The sequence below is a fragment of the Polypterus senegalus genome, chromosome 5 (genome assembly GCF_016835505.1).
Source record: "Polypterus senegalus isolate Bchr_013 chromosome 5, ASM1683550v1, whole genome shotgun sequence".
Taxonomy (NCBI): domain Eukaryota; kingdom Metazoa; phylum Chordata; class Cladistia; order Polypteriformes; family Polypteridae; genus Polypterus; species Polypterus senegalus.
This window is the reverse complement of record NC_053158.1, coordinates 139,960,899-139,981,417: the sequence shown is the minus strand read 5'-3', so window position 1 is coordinate 139,981,417 and position 20,519 is coordinate 139,960,899. Positions and strand designations below refer to the sequence as shown.

Sequence of the window (20,519 nt, the reverse complement as noted above, 5' to 3'; positions counted from 1 at the left end):
GAAAAAGAAACAGAAAAGAGAGTAGGGGTCAGTACCGATTTTAGAGCCACCATGAATAGTTGTTATGATGAATTGAACATACAGAGTATCAGGATTAAGTTAAATTACGATTAAAATGAAGTTATAAAAAGGCCATGTTAAAGTAATGTGTTTTCAGCAGTGTTTTAAAGTGCTCTACTGTATCAGCCTGTAGCAGTCGCTACATCTACAAGTGCAAGTTAAAACTCTACCATGCAAAGCGAAAGCCATATATCAACAACACCCAGAAACACCGCCGGCTTCTATGGGCCCGAGCTCATCTGAGATAGACTGAAGCAAAGTGGAAAAGTGTGCTGTGGTCTGACAAGTCCACATTTCAAATTGTTTTCGGAAATCATGGACGTCGTGTCCTCCGGGCCAAAGAGGAAAAGGACCATCCGGATTGTTATCAGTGCAAACGTCAAAAGCCAGCATCTGTGATGGTATGGGGGTGTGTTAGTGCCCATGGCATGGGTAACTTGCACATCTGTGAAAGCACCATTAATGCTGAAAGGTACATACAGGTTTTGGAGCAACATATGCTGCCATCAAAGTGACGTCTTTTTCAGGGACGTCCCTGCTTATTTCAGCAGGACTATGCAAAGCCACATTCTGCATGTGTTGCAACAGCATGGCTTCATAGTAAAAGAATGCGGGTACTAGACTGGCCTGCCTGCAGTCCAGACTTGTCTCCCATTGAAAATGTATGGCGCATTATGAGGCGCAAAATACGACAATGGAGACCCTGGACTGTTGAGCAACTGAAGTTGTACATCAAGCAAGAATGGGAAAGAATTCCACCTACACAGCTTCAATAATTAGTGTCCTCAGTTCCCAAATGCTTATTGAGTGTTGTTAAAAGCAAAGGTGATATAACACAGTGGCAAACATGCCCCTGTCCCAGCTTTTTTGGAATGTGTTGCAGGCATCAAATTCAAAATGAGTGAAGATTTGCAAAACAACAATAAAGTTTATCAGTTTGAACATTTGATATCTTGTCTTTGTAGTGTATTCAATTGAATATAGGTTGAAAAGGATTTGCAAATCATTGTATTCTGTTTTTATTTACATTTTACACAACGTCCCAAATTCATTGGAATTGGGGTTGTATATAATAGAGAGGGCATCATTGTTGCACAGTGGTTAGCACACCTTCCACATTAGATAGATAGATAGATAGATAGATAGATAGATAGATAGATAGATAGATAGATAGATAGATAGATAGATAGATAGATACTTTATTAATCCCATGGAGAAATTCACATAATCCAGCAGCAGTATACTGATACAAAAAAAAATAAATTAAAGAGTAATAAAAATGCATGTAAAAACAGACAATAACTTTGAATAATGTTAGCATTTACTCCCCCGGGTGGAATTAAAGAGTCGCATAGTGTGGGGGAGGAACGATCTCCTCAGTCTGTCAGTGGAGCAAGACAGTGACAAATGTCTGTCACTGAAGCTACTTCTCTGCCTGGAGATGACACTGTTAAGTGGATGCAGTGGATACTTCATGATTGACAGGAGTTTGCTTAGTGCCCGTTGCTCTGCTACAGATGTTAAACTGTCCAGCTTTATTCCTACAATATAGCCTGCCTTCTTAACAAGTTTGTCCAGGCGTGAGACGTCCTTCTTCTTTATGCTGCCTCCCCAGCACACCACCACGTAGAAGAGGGCACTCGCCACAACCGTCTGAAAGAACATGTGCAGAATCTTATTGCAGATGTTGAAGGATGCCAACCTTCTAAGGAAGTATAGTCGGCTCTGACCTTTCTTACACAGAGCATCAGTATTGGCAGACCAGTCCAATTTGTCATCCAGCTGTACTCCCAGGTATTTATAGGTCTGTACCCTCTGCACACAGTCACCTCTGATGATCACGGGGTCCATGAGGGGCCTGGGCCTCCTAAAATCCACCACCAGTTCCTTGGTCTTGCTGGTGTTCAGGTGTAAGTGGTTTGAGTCACACCATTTAACAAAGTCTTTGATTAGCTTTCTGTACTCCTCCTCCTGCCCACTCCTGATGCAGCCCACGATAGCATTAATCCAACAGCCTAGGTTCAGAATCCATGGGTTATCTGATTTCCATCTACATTTCCACAAACGTGCAAGATGCTTTAACTAGAAACTCAAAACTGCCGCATGAGAGTGTGGGATAAGTGGACCCTGCAACAAGCTGGCACCCTTGCCAGAATTGTATCCTACATTCAGCCAGATACTGTTGAATGTAGCATTGAGTTTCTCTTCAGCTGCAATTTTGATATTAATAAACTCTCTATTAAGCTCTCTAATTTTCATAAGCAAGCCTCGATTTCCCAGTTCACTGAATATAAACACAATGTCTCCCCCCACAGATGTTTAACTTAGAATTATAAAGAAATTAGATATAAAAATAAAACTTTCCTTCGGCAACTGGTTTAAAAACATTTTATTGGTAACACCATTGTTTCACTCAGCCATGTACTCACCTCTTTAGAATTTTTTGAGACATATAGACTTCCACTATCAGTCAAAAACTACGCAATTGTATTTGATGCCCTACCTTCTGGGCTTATTAAATTACTAAAAATGTATACATTGGGGATTAAAAGCAAAATGTTGATTAAAATCTAATGCTGGAAGTTACAACCATACTATACCATTTTCTGAGTCTGATAATTCCAAGCAGGGTTGCAGGGAGGTATGAGCATAAAATATATGATCATTTAATAAAATTGCTTGTGGAATTTTCAGTTTGAAGATATTAATTGGAAACATATCTCAAGAAGGTACTTTACTATCAATAAAATCTGAGCAGTTTCTTTCAATATTATTCATTGTATTTTTACCCTGTTAACTACACTTTTAGAAATAAAGGTACCACAGTGGTTCTTTAGACCGATGCCATAGGGGAACATTTTATGGTTTCCAAAAGATGCTTCTACATATTCCAGAAACAGCCTGTACTTATTTAGATTTGTAAGAGGCTCCATACAGTAAATAACAATGAATAGATCATCACAGATAAGTGAAATAGCAAATGAGTCATGGTTTTAGAAGACCTCTCGCTGCATATAACAACAGTTCGCTTCCCGGGTCCTCCCTGTTTGGAGTTTGCATGTTCTCCCCGTGTCTGCATGGATTTCCTCCGGGTACTCCGGTTTCCTCCCACAGTCCAAAGACATGGTGGATTGGTGATTCCAAATTGTCCCTAGTGTGTGCTTGGGGTGTGGGTGTGTGTGTCCTGCAGTGGGTTGGTGCCCTGCCTGGGATTGATTCCTACCTTGTGCCCTGTGTTGGCTGGGATTGGCTCCAGAAGACCCCCGTGACCCTGTGTTCAGATTCAACGGGTTGGAAAATGGATGGATGGATATTTTTAAGAGTGCAGGTACTAGTAATGTTTAAAATGGATATTGATTTAACCTGTGTATTTTGTAACTTTGTGGTGGAAACAATTTATTTTTTTTGGATGTATTTACACAGAATTGTTTTGTTCTGATCTTAAACCTTTATTTATGATGACTACTGGTGTGTTAATATTTCATTAAAGGATAAGAATGTTTTGTTCTTTGATAATCAGAATGTGGAATATAAAAACTGGTATATCCTACACTTATTTATTATGATAAATTCCACATTCATAAATGTGAATGGTCCAAAAAGATACCTAACCACATAATTTAAAACTGATTTTTCTCATTATATTAATATATTACTAGCGACTGGGAGCCTGATCGAATCAGGCTACAAATTCTACGTTTGTGAAATCCATACTTTCGCTGCAAAGAATAATTTGCTTTTTTTAAGTCCTTGAAATGACTTTGTTATCATGGCACTGATTTGTGTTTACAATAGACCTTCTTGGCCGATGTAATGAAGAGCTTCCTGTTTAAACGGGGCTGTGAGACATGAACTCAGCTCTTTGGCGCACCTCATTTGATTTTTTCCGGCAAACAAAATTTCAAAACAAACTGTATTCTACGACTCTAATCAGAGTCGGAGTAATAATTATGTTGGTCATTTTAGATCTGAGATTGGCTAAAATTTAAACAATGACCATTGTTAATACCCAGTCAAAATTACTCAGTTTGCCAATAGATGTCAGAAGGACGGATGCCAAAACCGAACTGCCCAAAGATAGATTTCGATGCACAAAGCAAATTGCGACATGTTCTAAATTACTTACGGTTCCGGAGCTGTTGAAGGGTTTAAGTCAGTCGATGATGTTAATTCTGAAAAGTACACCCCACCTAACCAAAGTTCCAAAAACCAACTGAACTTACTGTTATCTGCTCGAACCAACACCGACTTACTATACTCGGCCGTCCAGTGGCGTCACTGTAGCATACAGTATGTTCTAACTACAGAGGCAGAGTCCCATTGCATGGTTGTAACTTGTATTGAGTTGAGGTATTGACGTGAACACTATGCATAGGGGATATTGACGCAAACACCATACATACAGATGATAGTATCAAATTATATATAAGGATAAGGAGTGAAAAATGCTAAAGAAAAAAAATATATCTATACTAATAAAAGGCAAAGCCCTCAATGACTGACTCACTCATTCACTCACTCACTCACTCACTGACTCATCACTAATTCTCCAACTTCCCGTGTAGGTAGAAGGCTGAAATTTGGCAGGCTTATTCCTTACAGCTTACTTACAAAAGTTAAGCAGGTTTCATTTCGAAATTCTACACGCAACGATCATAACGGTCGATAACAGTCGACAACGTCCGCCATGTTGAACTTTCTTATTTATGGCCCCATCTTCACGAAATTTGGTAGGTGGCTTCCCTGAGGTAACCGAAACCGATGTACGTACTTATTTCATTGGTGTGACGCCACTGTCGGCCGCCATATTGAATTTTCCAAACGTCACTAATTCTCCAACTTCCCGTGTAGGCAGAAGGCTGAAATTTGGCAGGCTCATTCCTTACAGCTTACTTACAAAAGTTAAGCAGGTTTCATTTCGAAATTCTATGCATAACGATCATAACGGTCAACAACATCCGCCATGTTGAACTTTCTTATTCATGGCCCCATCTTCACGAAATTTGGTAGGCGGCTTCCCTGCGCTAACCGAAACCAATGTGCATACTTATTTCGGTGGTATGACGCCACTGTCAGCCGCCATATTGAACTTTCCAACGTCACTAATTCTCCAAATTCCCGTGTAGGTAGAAGGCTGAAATTTGGTACTTATTTCGGTGGTATGATGCCACTGTCGGCTGCCATATTGAACTTTTCAACAGTCTTTGTTACTTATGGGCCCATCTTCAAGAAATTTGGTACGCAGGTTCCCAAAGCTAACTGAATCCTACTTACGTACATATATACATCCATAGCCTGCAGCTCAGTCACCGTGTGAGGCGGCGTTGGGTCCCCCATTCCAACGCCTCCCACGTTGTTGTCTGCCTGCCTATATAAGGCCGTCTGTCGCTCCAGTCTCTACATTCCCTTCCTTGCTTCGCCACGGGATTCACGATTTAACTACAGCCTTTTTATTTAATCCATGGCTTCTCCACTGTTTTATTGTTCATTTATTACAATTATAGTTATTGTGTAGGTATTTTAGACTTACTTTACATTGTTCAGGTACCCATTTCCTTTATCATTCCAACCGTACCCGCGTTAACATGTCTATCGAGGTGATCACCATCGATCAAAGAACTGTCACTTACCGAGTGGTTTCCATGCCCGGAGATGGCACCTATCTTTTCCATTCTCTTTGTTACATATTGCACGGCCATATCAGGCTCACTCTTGATATCTGGAGAAACATTGTGTCTTATGTATTGAATGACTGGGACAGGTTCAAGGTGTGGACTGATGACGGTACAGGAGATAATTATACTACACAGGAGCACTATAAGAGTGAAATGCTTAAGCCCTTCACCTATGCATCTGCATGTGAGTTGATGGCTGCCGCTGAATTGTTCGGTTGTCGCTTTTAAGTGTACCAAAATGGCCAAATATTTTACACCTTTGGACAACCGCCAATGCTTCTTAAACATCTTAGATTCACAGGTGACGATTTCAGTAGTGGACACTTTGATGTTTATGAATGTTTAAACTCTCAAAAGCTGGATGTGAAGTTATCGATGAAACTGGTTGTATACTTACAACGCTTGACAGATGCCGAATGTCACTTCAACACAAGTCCTACAAATACTGTCGTATTACTATTACTACTCGTAATTGAAACAAACCATGAAACTCAAACCGATTGTGACAGCAGCAATCCAAGCTGTGAGATATGAAACAAGATTACTGTTCACATGGCCAACTGTACAATGCAGGCTTAAGAGTAAGCTCAGCGAACAGCTTGGTCTTATTACAACCGGAGGGCCGAACTCACAATGTGGTATACAAAGAGATCCTTAACAAATAATTATTGGTATATTTTCCCTCAGTTTAAAAAGGTTTAATTTTCTTCTTAATAAAACTTTTAAGGCAGTACTTTGCCACTGCGAAGACGGGTATTTTGCTATATATATATATATACATATATATATATATATATATAGATATATATATATATATATATATATATATATATATATAGAGAGAGAGAGATATAGATATAATATATGTGTGTATGTGTGTGTGTATATATATATATATATATATAGATATATAGATATATATAGATATATATTGTGCCTCCTCCAGACCGAGAGGGGGCGTCCGTCCTGGTTATGCAGGAGGCCTCGGGTAGGGGGCTTCGAAGCCCAGCCCTGTAGGGACCCGTGGCCACCAACAGGTGGCGCCAAAGTGCCTTATTGTCCCGGGAGCCCGGCACTTCCGCCACACCAGGAAGTGCTGGGGGGAAGACGACAGGGGACACCCGGACGGCTTCTGGGTGCGCAGCCGGCACTTCTGCCACACAGGGGTGTGGCTAACTCTAATTGCCGGGAAGCAGCTGGAGCCCATCCGGGTTCCCATAAGAGGGGCCGCCTCCCTCCAGTCATTGGTGGAAGTCAAGAGGCAGTAAGACGGAGCTCGAAGGGACAAGAGGCGGCCAGAGAAAAGGCACAGAGACTGTGGGGCCCTGGACTTTTGGGGAAATATTAGGTTATTAGGTTCAGGGGACAATTACTTTTTCACACAGGGCCATGTAGGTTTGGATTTTTTTTCTCCCTAAATAATAAAAACCATCATTTAAAAACTGCATTTTGTGTTTACTTGTGTTATATTTGACTAATGGTTAAATGTGTTTGATGATCAGAAACATTTTGAGTGACAAACATGCAAAAGAATAAGAAATCAGGAAGGGGCAAATAGTTTTTCACACCACTGTATATATATATATATATATATATATATATATATATATATATATATATATATATATATATATATATATATGTGTGCGTGTATGTATGTACAGTATGTATGTGTATATATATATATAGAGATAGATAGATATAGATATACAGTATATATATATATAGATATTATATATATATATAGATATATATAATGTGTGTGTGTATGTATGTATGTCTATATATATACTCAGCACAAAAAGAAACGTCCTCTGACTTTCAACTGTTTTTACTTTCAGTAAACTTAATGTGTAAATATTTGTATGAACACTAAAAGAGTCAACACCATAAGACATAAACTAAAAATGTTTCACAATGTGTCCCTGAATGAAGGGAGGCTCAAAATCAAAAGTACCAGTCAGTATCTGGTGTGGCCACCAGCTGCTTGAAGTACTGCAGTGCATCTCCTCCTCATGGACTGGACCAGATTTGTCAGTTCTTGCTGTGAGATGTTACCCCACTCTTCCACCAAGGCACCTGCAAGTTCCTGGACATTTCTGGGGAATGGCCTAGCCATCGATCCAAATCGATCCCGCTCCAGGGTACAGGCCTCGGTGTAACGCTCATTCCTTCGACGATAAACACGAATCCGTCCATCACCCCTGGTGAGACAAAACCGTGACTCATCAGTGAAGAGCACTTTTTGCCACTCCTGTCTGGTCCAGCGAAGGTGGGTTTGTGCCCATAGGCGGCGTTGTTGCTGGTGATGTCTGGTAAGGACCTGCCTTACAACAGGCCTACAAGCCCTCAGTCCAGCCTCTCTCAGCCTATTGCGGACAGTCTGAGCACTGATGGAGGGATTGTGTGTTCCTGGTGTGACTCGGGCAGTTGTTGTGGCCATCCTGTACCTGTCACGCAGGTGTGATATTCGGATGTACCGATCCTGTACAGTTGTTGTTACACGTGGTCTTCCACTGCGAGGATGATCAGCTGTCCTTCCTGTCTCCCTGTAGCGCTGTCTTAGGCGTCTCACAGTGCGGACAAGGCAATTTATTGCCCTAGCCACATCAGCAGTCCTCATGCCTCCCTGCAGCATGCCTAAAGCACGTTCACGTAGGTGAGCAGGGACCCTGAGCATCTTTCTTTGGGTGTTTTTCGCAGTCGGTAGACAAGTCTCTTTAGTGTCCTGCGTTTTTAGAACTGTGACCTTAAATGCCTACTTTCTGTAAGCTGTTAAGGTCTTAACGACCATTCCACAGGTGCATGTTAATTAATTGATTATGGTTAATTGAACATGCATGGAAAACATTGTTTAAACCCTTTACAATGAAGATCTGTAAAGTTATTTGGATTTTTAAAACATTATTGTTGAAATACACAGTCCTGAAAAAGGGACGTTTCTTTTTTTGCCGAGTATATATGACAGCAACACTCATAACAGTGACAAAACAATTACATTGATGATCATGTTACGTTATTTTCAAGATGTTTCCTTTTCTTTTTCATTACTTCTTTAACACACTACTTCTCTGCTCTGAAGCTTGGTATTTTCTAGTATATATATATATATATATATATATATATATACTAAAAAATATAAAGCATTGAATGTCAATTTACTTCATTTTAAACTTTTAATGTTATTTGTGTGTAACGTTTAAAAAGAAAACACATTTTGGAATTTCTTCTGAATACAAATATCATACAACAAAACCTCTCTGGAAAATAAAAAAGATCTAAACAAATGGATGACATATAAGAGTGACCAACTGATTTTTGAGACTGGTTGGAATGAAAGCATGTAGACACAGTGATGCACCCAGTCAGAACTTGGGAACCCCTAAGTGGTTTCATCAAAAAATCACTTTTGAGCACATTATTCGTATGATAGGTTAACATTCAAAAACACACCTAACAAAATTCAGGTTTCAAGGGAGCTGAAGCCTATCTCATCAGTTATCTTTTTAAAAAATAAATGTTTATTGATATTGATAAATCTTTATTATGCCTGATTTCAGGCATAAAATGTCTGAAAAAATCCAACTCAGAAAATTAAATACAAAACATACACACAAAGGGGTATTTTATAAATATTGTAAACAAATAACATTTAAAAAATTAAAGATTAAAGTAAATTGAGATTCAATGCTTTACAGCAGTATATATATATATATATTTTTTTTTTTTGCTGTATCAATGTATTAATATAATGAGTAAATCCAAATTTAAATTGTGTAGGCAGTCATCTTTTTGGACCACTTATATTTACAGATGTGGATTTATTTTTTATAAGTAAATTTGGAGTGTCAACTTTTATAGTCCATACTATCGTTATAAAAAAACACATCTTTATGGAAATATTAATACTAGTAGTCATTACAAATAAAGATTTAAGATTGCACCAGATTTTTTGTAAATACATCCAAAAATTAAACAATAGTTCAGTCCTCAAATGTACAAAATGCACAGCTTAAATTAATATCCCATTCAAACCTGGCTGACATCTGATTAAATTGATAAACACGATAAATTTGAAATAACTGCTTCAAGGAGAAAATCTGTAACAACTAGGTATCCAAATTACACGTCGGTAATTTCGTAATGCACTATACTCACGGAAAACCAATATACACTGCAAACAGTGAAACAGTTTAAATCTTATTCTGTTTTGGTCACGCGTCATAAATAATTTCAGTTTTTCTACAATCGATGTATTTAATGCATTGCGTCTAATTTATCTTTTTTACTGTTCAATAAAAGAATCAAAGCGCTTTAAAGCAAATCATGCGACAAACGTTTTAAAAAACAAAAATAAACTTGACACAGCTTGAAGAACACCCGTCAAAAATATCAGCGATTAGTGTACGTTATGTATCGAAATCATGATGCGTCCCACTATTGCTGTCTGTCTGTCTATCTGTCTGTCCTTCCTCTCTCTCTCTCTCTCTCTCTCTCTCTCACCGGATGCTGCTCATGAAAAAGGAAGAAGGCTGGCGGCCATGTCGCGGTTCTCGCTCTCGCGTTGATGTGCTCCTTAAATTGCCGTCCCCCTGAAATCGCTTGTAACTTTTATCACGTTTGGGTGCAGCCTTTCTTGCTACAACGGAATTTAAAAAAATAAATGTTTAACTTTGGAAATACAATTAATATGAACCTTGGATTATAAGTTGCTTTGATTATAAAATTAAATATTTATACAAGTAGTCATTGTCACCCCTTAGAAGCGGAACTCATTAAGCGATGCCAAGGGTTTCCTCTGTTCCCGTAAAGGAAAGCAGGCGTTTCAGTTTGTACCAAGCGAAGCGGCCAGCGTTCTCCGCACCAGACAGCACACAAAGAATTGTTTTGATAAATTATAATATTAATAGTAGTTTAATAAAAGGCAGATGATTTAACGTACAGAAAATCGATTTTCTTACTATCTTAGTGTACGTTGTGTAGTGGTTTTGAGTTTTGTACTGTTAAAGGAGAAACTACCAAAGGAAAATACTTTCATTTTTATTGAATCTGCCGAGTGGAGCCGAAAGTAAGCGAAACAACACTTCCGTGTTAACAAAAAGACGTCGCAGCCACTGTAGCCCGTACTGGGATGGTGTTTTTTTAAAGATTATGTGTAGAGGACTGGAGAAGAAGATGTACTTTGTTTCCGTTTATTCCTTCAAGGCGGAAAATCACCAAACTTAAGTTACTTCAAGTTGGATATATATTTAACTTAACAGCAAGTCTGCCCCTGACGGATTACGTATGAGCTACACCTGGAAGCTTGTGATTTTAGTTGCGTTTTAAGCTGGAGTCGTCTTCAAGATCGGATCTCATTCTTTTTGCTCCTTGTTCCTGGTCGCTTATTTGGATGTAGTACAGTTGGCGCTTTAGCTTTTTTTTGCTTAGTTTTTGGGGGGGCGGGGGGATGGCTCCACTATTGGAGTATATGTGTTCCTGAATATCACTTTTGCTTGACAAGTTAGTTTAGATATACATCTAATAAAAAAAAAAATCTTACATATAAAGAACAGATCAGCTGGTCAGGCTGGTTGATAAATGCCGAGCACGGAGGCGGCACAGGAAGGTCGGAAGCCCCGGCTGGAGAGGACTTTAGGTACGGGAGCCGAGGTGCCCAAGCGCCGCGAGAAGCGTCGCTCAGCCTCCTCTAAACGCCGTAGGAGCCGCCACGGCCGGTCAAGACTACCGCTATCTCTTCGAACAGACGAGCCCGGCAGCGACCGTCGATCCTTTCTACAAAGGGACGGCGACCCACGCAATCAAGTTGAGTACGACGATGTGAGTTCACAGTCGGAGAGATTCTCGGGCAGTCCTTCTCCCAAGCCCGATCCCCGCGACCAGCGGATTCTTATGCAACCGAACAACTGTGACACCGTGCCAGGGGAAAGCCGGCGATCACGTAAGGAGCACCATCGCCATGCGGTCAGTAAGGAGCATCGCCACAGTAGTAATAGCAGCAGCAGCCGGGCAACCCGCGATAGAGAGCGCTCCAAATCCCGAAAGCACGCCAAGGATGACGGCCGAACTAGTGACAGTAACGGCAAGAAGAAAGTCTCTCTGCCACTTTCAAGTCTCTTGGAAGCAAAGGTGAACAAAAGCAGTCGGTCCAAGACTGACAAAGAGGCACCCTTTGCTTATAAGGACACCCCAAAAGCATATAGGGCAAAAGAGGAACCCCGGGCCTACAGGAAGAAGAATTCACTGAGCCCCAGTTTTAAGGAGGATAGTCCGTACGGTGGGGCATACAACCAGGGCTACGGCTACCAGTCTCCGGCGACTGGCTACACTCAGTTCGGAAGTAAAAGAAGCCCCAACAGCTATGGTAGCAAGAGGAGGTCACCCAGTCCGAATTACTACGCAGGTAGGGAGGCGGATTTCTACAGCACCTGTCACCCTGCTAGCCCCCCGCCAGTGTACGCGGCCCGAAGGCAGAAGTCGAGCAGTCCGTACAGCTGGCGGCGTTCCCCAAGCTATGGCCGACACAGTCCTTACGAGCAGGGAGAGTTGGCAGCCAGTCCTTACAGCCGAGGCCGCCGTTCCAAGAGCCCCTACAGAAGATCGTACAGTCGTAGCCCGGACTCCAGGTAAGCGGTTTTTCGGGGGCGGCTGGGGAATTTTTTTGGTTAGAACTCCGCTGTGACAGCTAGGCCTTTTGTAGGCCTGGGCTGCTCGTACATAACTTTCTTCGTGTGAGATTTGGTAACCGCATTGAATATAAAGAGAGGGGAGTGTGTGCTTCCGCAAAGTTTTGGAATAATTCGCAGAATCAATTGCATCTTTAGCGTTTGATGTGCATGTAGCAAGTTTGAATGAACTTAAAGATTGGGCTGTATATTTCTTAAATGGGACTCCAAGTGGTCCGCTGTGCCTGTGAAAAGGTTTGTGTTGCAGTCGATACGACCTTTTACACCTACGGTGAAATCGGAGCAAACCAAGCTGTACTTCTTGTTTGTAAGCCAGAAAGACAATCGATTTAAAACGCTAGTCGTCAGGTTATTGCAAAGTTAATCTTTGAACTTTTACTTAGCGAGATAATCATTGCCCTCCCCGACCAGTTTAAGTCTGAGAATATTTGCAGGTTGCTTGCGATACGGGACCGATTTTACATTGTTGTAATATTCTTTTCTTTCGTTACAACGCCATCTGCTTAATAACATCCCACCCTTCCCACATTTTCTTCGTCCCTCTTATATCTGGCAAAAGTTTCTGTAGCATCGGAACAAGTTCTGCAAAGCTTCTACCCCTTGGCGGTCCGGTCACTCAACTCTGATTCTACACTCCCCACAAATCTGCTCCAAGTAGTTTATATGCTGTACATTTGTTACATTTTGTTGTTTTTATTATTGTTGTTATTATTTATTACTGTCTTTTACAATGTAGTACTATCTGCTCATTACCTGCTACTTGTTTATCATGTATAGCTTTTTTTTACTTGACCTGAGTTTATGTATGTTATACTTTGGTCCTGCGGAACATTATTTTGTACCATTGTATACTGCAATACTGTGTATGAATGGTAGCCATATATCTTGATTAAAAAGGTAGTAATTCAGAAGCAAACACAAAGTCAGGGCAAGTTTATTGTTGTGTACATATGGTGCAATGTGATTCATATTTGCATGTCTCCTTAGAACAAAAATATTGTACAAACAAAGGGGTTTCACTCCTCTTTAATAACCAGGTCTAAACTATAGCTGGTCATTAAGGGTTGTAGTGCAAATTACTGACTTTTCAGGAATACAGTATATTGATGTCACAGTACTTGTTGTTCAGTTATACAGTAAGCAATTGGTGGTGGTCTGAGACATCATGGTAATTATACACCACATTGTTTTCTTAACTTCCACATACACAGATTTATAATGTTGTCTTGTTTCACAACACTAATCGTTCTTGGAGTACATGTAGCTGACATTTTACAAGATCAGGATACAGCACATGCAGGTTAAGCGGCTTATTCAAGGTCACACAATGTGTTTGAGATATAGTTAAAGTAGCGTCCTTGTGGTATGAAGCCCACTTTCTTATCAAGGTCACATTGTGTGTTAGAGAATTTGATTTAGCGTCCTTGGGATATGAAGCCTACTTTCTTAGCCTGTTTTATTGTTATATTTACATCCTAAGGTTTCAAGACAATTGCATATTTTTATGCCACACCTGGATTTGGAAAGTCATATATTCAAATGTTAAAATGGTTTTCTAATATTTTATATTAAAATATTTTAATATTCTGCTTATGTTACATTGAATCAAGCCTGTTTTGTCTGCAGAGGTCTACACAGGTGCCTAACTACCAGCAAAATAATTTCTGTACAACTATATTCCAAAATGATGGGAATTTATGTACAGCTGCTCTAGTATTGAATGAAAAATGTTATTGATAACTATTTCTTATTGCAGTTAAAAGTAAAAAAAGTCAGGTTAATCAGGTTGTTAATCTGGTTCATTCAGGAAGGAATTTGTTACATTGATATGAAGCAGATACTGAAAAAGTGATTAATTTCAACAAAGTGTATAGCCACTACTGCTTTGTTTGGCATTAATTGCTTTATAGTGACAGCATTTGTTCATTGAACCACTCGGTTCCCAACTTGAAGCCATCTTAAAGCTTTCAGTCCTCATTACTCTATATTCTGTTTGTTTGATGAAACTTAATTTGGAAGATATACCATTTAAAGAGATTATTTTTATTTCATTTATTTTCAACTTGATATTTGCCAGTAATAAAGCTGTAATGAATGAGTTATTCCCACCCCACAACCCCGGGGCATGCTACGCGCCAGCCACTCTCTGCCTCTCGTGTTGTAATGAGGGGGGCTGAACTCGCGCTAAGGAGATGCGGTTGCTCCTCTGAAACGGAGATACAATGGGAAACAAATACATACTATGCTCAATCAGCTGGCTTGCTGCTTCTGCTTGTGCCGTGCTGTGTGATCTGCATGTCTCACAGCACATTGAACATTTAAAAGCCTGTACAGCAGCTGTCCTTTTGTCTCACTTCCATGTCTCCCGGGACGTTAAAAGTGCCTCCGAGAAAATCACATCTCAACCCAAGATTTTGTTATTATAATAGAGAGACAGAATTCTGTTTGGGTTAAATATGGCCAATTTAAGGGGTTCTCAAGTTCAGTTCCACTGTGGCTACAGGTTTTCATTGCAAATGGTTTCATAGATCAAAGTGTCAGTCTTCTGATTGATGTAATTGTGTAAATAGCTAGTCTTTTTATATCTTAGTTTGTTTTCAGTAAAATGTATTAGTATGCTATTTCCATATTAAAGAAATTCAGAAATGTTTTTTGCATAGCTTTAATTATTTAACTTTCTATTGCCATATTTTTTTAATTCACCTGTTTCTGTGGAGTTTACTCCCTTAATTCAATCCAAATACAACCAGTACTAATACCAAGCACACATTGAACAGTGTAGACTAAAACAGAATACTATACGAGTATTTTTATTAGGTAGATTAATGCTGAATTTTTAACAATAAATATATGAGAATACAGTTTTATTTAATAAACCATAATGAATGAAACATTTTTAAGAAAGAATGAACATGTATTTCTAATGGTCTTTATTCATTAATAATCTGTCAATGGTTTTATTATTTAGACAGCAATAGGTGCATCTTAAATAGGAATAGAACTCTTAAATTAGAACTGCAGTAAAAAAGAATGAGGTGGTATCTAGCTTAATTAAGTTTTAAAATATTAGAGATTGGTTCTTTTAAAAACCAATTTCAGCTCTATCATAGATTCTTCTGTTATCTACAACTTTTCAAGATGCACTAAAAAGCCTTTTAATGATCTCAGTTGGGTGTGTATGCAGTTCAAGTTTATTGTCATGTGTTGTACACAGTAGACTACGCTTCTAACATGCACATCTCCTCAGAACAGTGACAGTAATAACGGTACCAACAAAATAAATGCACACAAATGATTGTCGTTTATGTGCTATTTATTTATTTCTTGAAGAAAAAAAATCCATACAATGAAGTCTGACTCATTCAACAAAGAAAATAACTTTACATACAATCAAGTCAAATTTAACAAGCCAGAATTCAACCAGAATTATGTGCAATTTAAACATTTTTTTTGGTATTTTAACTTTTTTCTGCTTCAGTCATAACCATGTCTTGTAATTTTATATTACATTATTTTTTAAAGAATTTTGTAATTCGAATAAGTTCATAATTTTTCTTGGTCATTTCATTGGCATCTCTGCATAAAGCTTGGATGCAGCCAGAACCTAATCATTCTCCTCGCTGCAGTGGGTGGTTCTCCAGCAAATAATCCATAGAGTCAGCTGCAGTAACATGAAGCCAAGTGGAAAGATATGAAACCTTGAGGTTTTTTTTTTTTTATATATATTTGTGTGTAAAACATTCATGTACAGTTGTCCCTTGCACGTCACAATTTTTGGATCCGTTTATGGATTTGTCATCAATAATGTTGAATGTAATGTTTGCGACCTACTGCGGAAAACTACAGTAGATGTAAACAGACTCGAAAATGTTAAGAATTATCAAAAAAGGTCTAATAAGTTATGAATGTATATATGTCATATTTTTATCAATTACTACCATCAAAATAAATATATATATATATATATATATATATATATATACACAAGTTTATTATAATAAGTGAAATTTTGTAACAAGTTACAGTTCACAAAAGAACTTGAAAACTACACGCATTGTTTGGGCAAGTCACGTGTCTTTGCCTCAAGAGCCAGCCTCACACATGTGATTTGCGTGCATAGTCATCATTCTGTCTCATGTTACTCACAAATTTTTGCATTTTATTTAATGCAGTAAAGTTAAAATATAATCATGTGTCCAAAATATACCGCTTCTTATAGTTCTGAAAGTGTTCCTAAGGGACAGAAGAAAATGATGACCCTACAAGAAATGGATATGTTTGAAGTCACCTGCTATGGTTACTCGCCACTGTAAGATATATCAAGAAAAAAGAGCAGGAAATCCATGAAGCTGTTACAGCAGCTATTCCTGCAAGTAAAGTGGATATTAGTGTTTTTTTCCCATTTACATGCAGGTCTATGTATACAGTTTGAACTTGAGTTTTATATTTAACTGTTTTGTAAATCTAGTACAGTGTTGTATTGTAATTGTGTATTATTTGTGTTGCCCCTCTCATCTGTTTCTCTCTCTCTCAGCCTACATTGGAAGGTTTTTATGGATTTTTGCATTTGCAAGGGTCCTTTGCCCCTAACCACCATAAATCATAAAATCTGACTGTATTTTTTTTTTGATTAGATTTTTGTATGTGACAGCTCAATTTGAGTTAATTTTTATTCCCAGAATAAGCATGTACAAACATCATATAGGAAAATCTAACTGAAATGTGAATGCTGTGTGTTCAACAGGGTTTGTTTTGCATAGCTGGTAATCTAATTTCTTTGGCAAAAAAAATATTGTCTCAGGTTTTTCAACTGCTACTTTCTCTCCCCATCTTTGTGAGAAAAATGTTTTAGTCATTTACTGATCTAGTTCTAGCCACCTTAGTTTTGCAACTTTCAATATTGCATACTCACTGTTTGTTTACGTCTTCTGTTGCCTGACCTTTGAGTCCAGTATTTGTAAAAGGCCATATGAAAGAGTTAATATAGTGTATGAGTACTAAGGGGGCAGTACCAGACTGATACCAATGCCAACACATAGTATAGGTGTATCCCTAACAATTAGAGATGAGCAGTGTAGATACAGGTACAAATTACACTTACAAAAGGATGCAGATACCTCATTATCATACTCCATTGTCTGCTAATTAGCAATAAATAGCTGAAGTAACCAGAAATTTATTAAAAAATATTAAACAGTAATTTACCTATGTGTAACACACACAAATGCCCATACCGTTCCAATAAAAAATAGGAAACTGCTGTTTTATTTCTGTTTTAACACAAAAAAGGCAAAAACCTGGAAATAGCTTCATGCATGAGGTGGTCAGGAGTCTGGTTAAAAGCAGTGGTTAGTTGGAATGACAGTATTTGCATTTACAGTATTCCACAGGGCTGAAGTTGACAAGGTCTGATTTTATTGTTTTCTTACTAATTAACCTACAAATGAGTATGGCACTGATGTAGCTGTACCCCTTTCACATTCAGTATTTGCGTAAATTAATGGTAAACTCCAGAGAAAAAATAGGTGAAAAAGAAACAGTAAAAAATGCAAAAAAAATATGAATTTCTGAATTTGTTTTAAATTTAAACATCATACTGGAGTGCTTTTCTAAATGCAAAATAAGACAAGAAATGGATCAGTTAATTAACCAATTAAATCAGTTACTCGTTGATTTGTGAAACTGGTTGTAATAGTAACCTGTAGCCACAGTGGGACCCTGGAACTGAGCTTGAGAACCAGTGGGCTATTTTATAACTACAGTATTTTATAACTTAACCAGGATTTTTCATAGCCAGTGATATGCAGTCTGTGCTTCAGTTTTAGAAGGCAGTGTGCTAGCAAGACTTTTTCTCACAAAATTTTGCCATGAATGAAACAATGATAAAATGGACTAAAAAGTATGATGTACAATGAAGCAATATGCCACTTTACCCTCCCTTTTAAAGAAAGAATAATGGAAAACATTGTTAAGGTGAAGCGGCTAAAAATTCCACCTTATAAAAACTTAAGACACTACACTCTAAATTGATCAGAGCTTTTTAATTATTTTGCAACAATTCAAGGTCAAATTTAATGTTGTGTACTGTATATAATACAATGCCATTCTTTGACAGCAATACAATATTAAACAGAAATAATGAATACCAAACAGCAGGCGGTAATATGATACTGTACTTTGAATGTAGCATCAGATGATATGCAATTCACATTTTTAGGAATCATAATCACATAGTAAGTTAAGGACAGTTTTAATTTTAGTAGCCTTAAAAAAAGTTTTACACAAGACCTTAACACAGTGTCTGAATTGTTCATCTTACATTAGCTAGGAAAACTAGCATTGTGAAAATAAATGTCTTTAGAAAAAGATTGTATTTAATAGTATCCCTATGTACATTAACACATCTATCTTTTAAAATTAGATAAAATTGTAAGTTCATTTGTTTAGAACACAATGAGGCCACAGTTTAAAAAAAATGGCACAACCTAGCATTTATCTCTACTACTGGGTAATGAATGTATGTATAGTATTATGAGACTATGGAAAGAATCAGAAAGATCTCTTGTCCTAATTGTTCCCTGCATGTGTTACTGTATTCATCATTTGCCACTAATTAATTAAAACTAAGCAGAACTGAAGTGGTGTCCAGCACTTGCTCAGAGTAAAAGTACCATTGCAAGAGACATTTAAGTTTGAAATATTCGTGTTAATTGAATCTTTAGTAAGAAAATCATATAGTGCCATCATTCATGAACTGCATAGTATTTAACACATGAAAGACACTTGATATTGAGACCTTTAGGTTTACTTTTGTTATTGACAATATGTTAACATCCATTATGCTTGATATATAGTTTATCAGAAAAAATATTTTAGTACATGCAAATCTGAGAATTTGTTAGAAGAAACCTTGCTTGCTTTTTTAACCTTTCCTCAGGGGCTACTATAAAAACTTTGTCTAGCCAAATAATGCACCCTTAAATAACCTGAGGCAGGGCAGGGAATGGGCTTTTCAGTTTGAATCTCAGATAATTAATAGGAGTCCATCATCATTTTATACAAGGCAAAGTCTTTTTCAGCTGTAATCATATATATCACACATTCTCTCACATTATCCAACCAGACAGGCAGTGTGGTGTATTGGTTAAGACTTTGGACTTCAGACCCTGAGGTTGTAGATTCAAATCCCGCTACTGACACTGTGTGACCATGAGCAAATCACTAGATCTGCCTGTGCTTCAATTGGGGAAAAAAATATCAAAATGTAACTAACTGTATCATAAAACATTATAAGTCACCATGGATAAATCCATCAGCAAATTCTTCATTGCGTCATGTATTATGGGAATGCCTTACACTCAGAATTGAAAAAACATTTTGCGTATTTATCAGCCAGGTTTGGTTTTACAAACATTTTTAACTTTCTAAATCTAACAGTACCATTTAGATTTACACCCAAGTAGGAAAATGGGTTTTGTAGTGAGTTCTTCTGTCTGTATTTAGCTGTCAAAGAGTAACTGAGATTATAATATATCAGATTTAAATTATATTTTAAATGTACCAGTATACATTTACATTTTTTATGGCTACATTTATGCATGTTGTTGTGAGGTACATAAAAGCAGTTGTTATGCTATTTTAGAGATAAACATTGCTGCTTAATGGTCAAATGTTGTAATTTCAGCATTGCTAACATATTGATGTATTTTGGTCATCCTAATCCACCTCAAACTTTTCACCAAGCATTAATACCATCTTTCCTAAGAAGAACAAGGACCTACTACAATGTGCATCATACAGACCAATCTCTCTTCAGAATATCAATTTTAAGATTCTTTCCAAAGTTTCAGCAAAAGGATTGAGAAAGTGCTTCCTTCTGTAATATCACAAGGCCAAATAGGATTTATTAAAGTCAGACACTTCTAGCCTTTGCCTATTCAATATAATATATTCACGCATTATATCTAATACCCCAGAGATCTTATTATCTTTAGATGCAGAAAAAAACATTTGCTGTTTGAATGGGACTACCTATTAACCACATTGCACAAATTTGGGTTCGGCCCACACATGTGCATGGATCAAATGACTTTATACT

General features: G+C 37.9%; 1 protein-coding gene across 2 annotated transcripts in view; it reads left to right on the top strand.

The window, feature by feature from the left end:
- Nucleotides 1-10,525: 10,525 nt before the first annotated feature.
- The window catches only part of cdk13 (cyclin-dependent kinase 13), a 74,374-nt gene continuing 64,380 nt past the window's right edge, over nucleotides 10,526-20,519 (top strand). Inside the window, exon 1 of one of the 2 annotated variants that reach the window (XM_039753400.1) lies at nucleotides 10,526-12,361. In XM_039753400.1, coding sequence (XP_039609334.1) covers nucleotides 11,316-12,361 — 1,046 coding nt within the window. In that variant the 5' untranslated portion in view covers nucleotides 10,526-11,315. The remainder of the gene's footprint in view (nucleotides 12,362-20,519) is intronic. The other variant, XM_039753399.1, reaches the window with a different exon arrangement.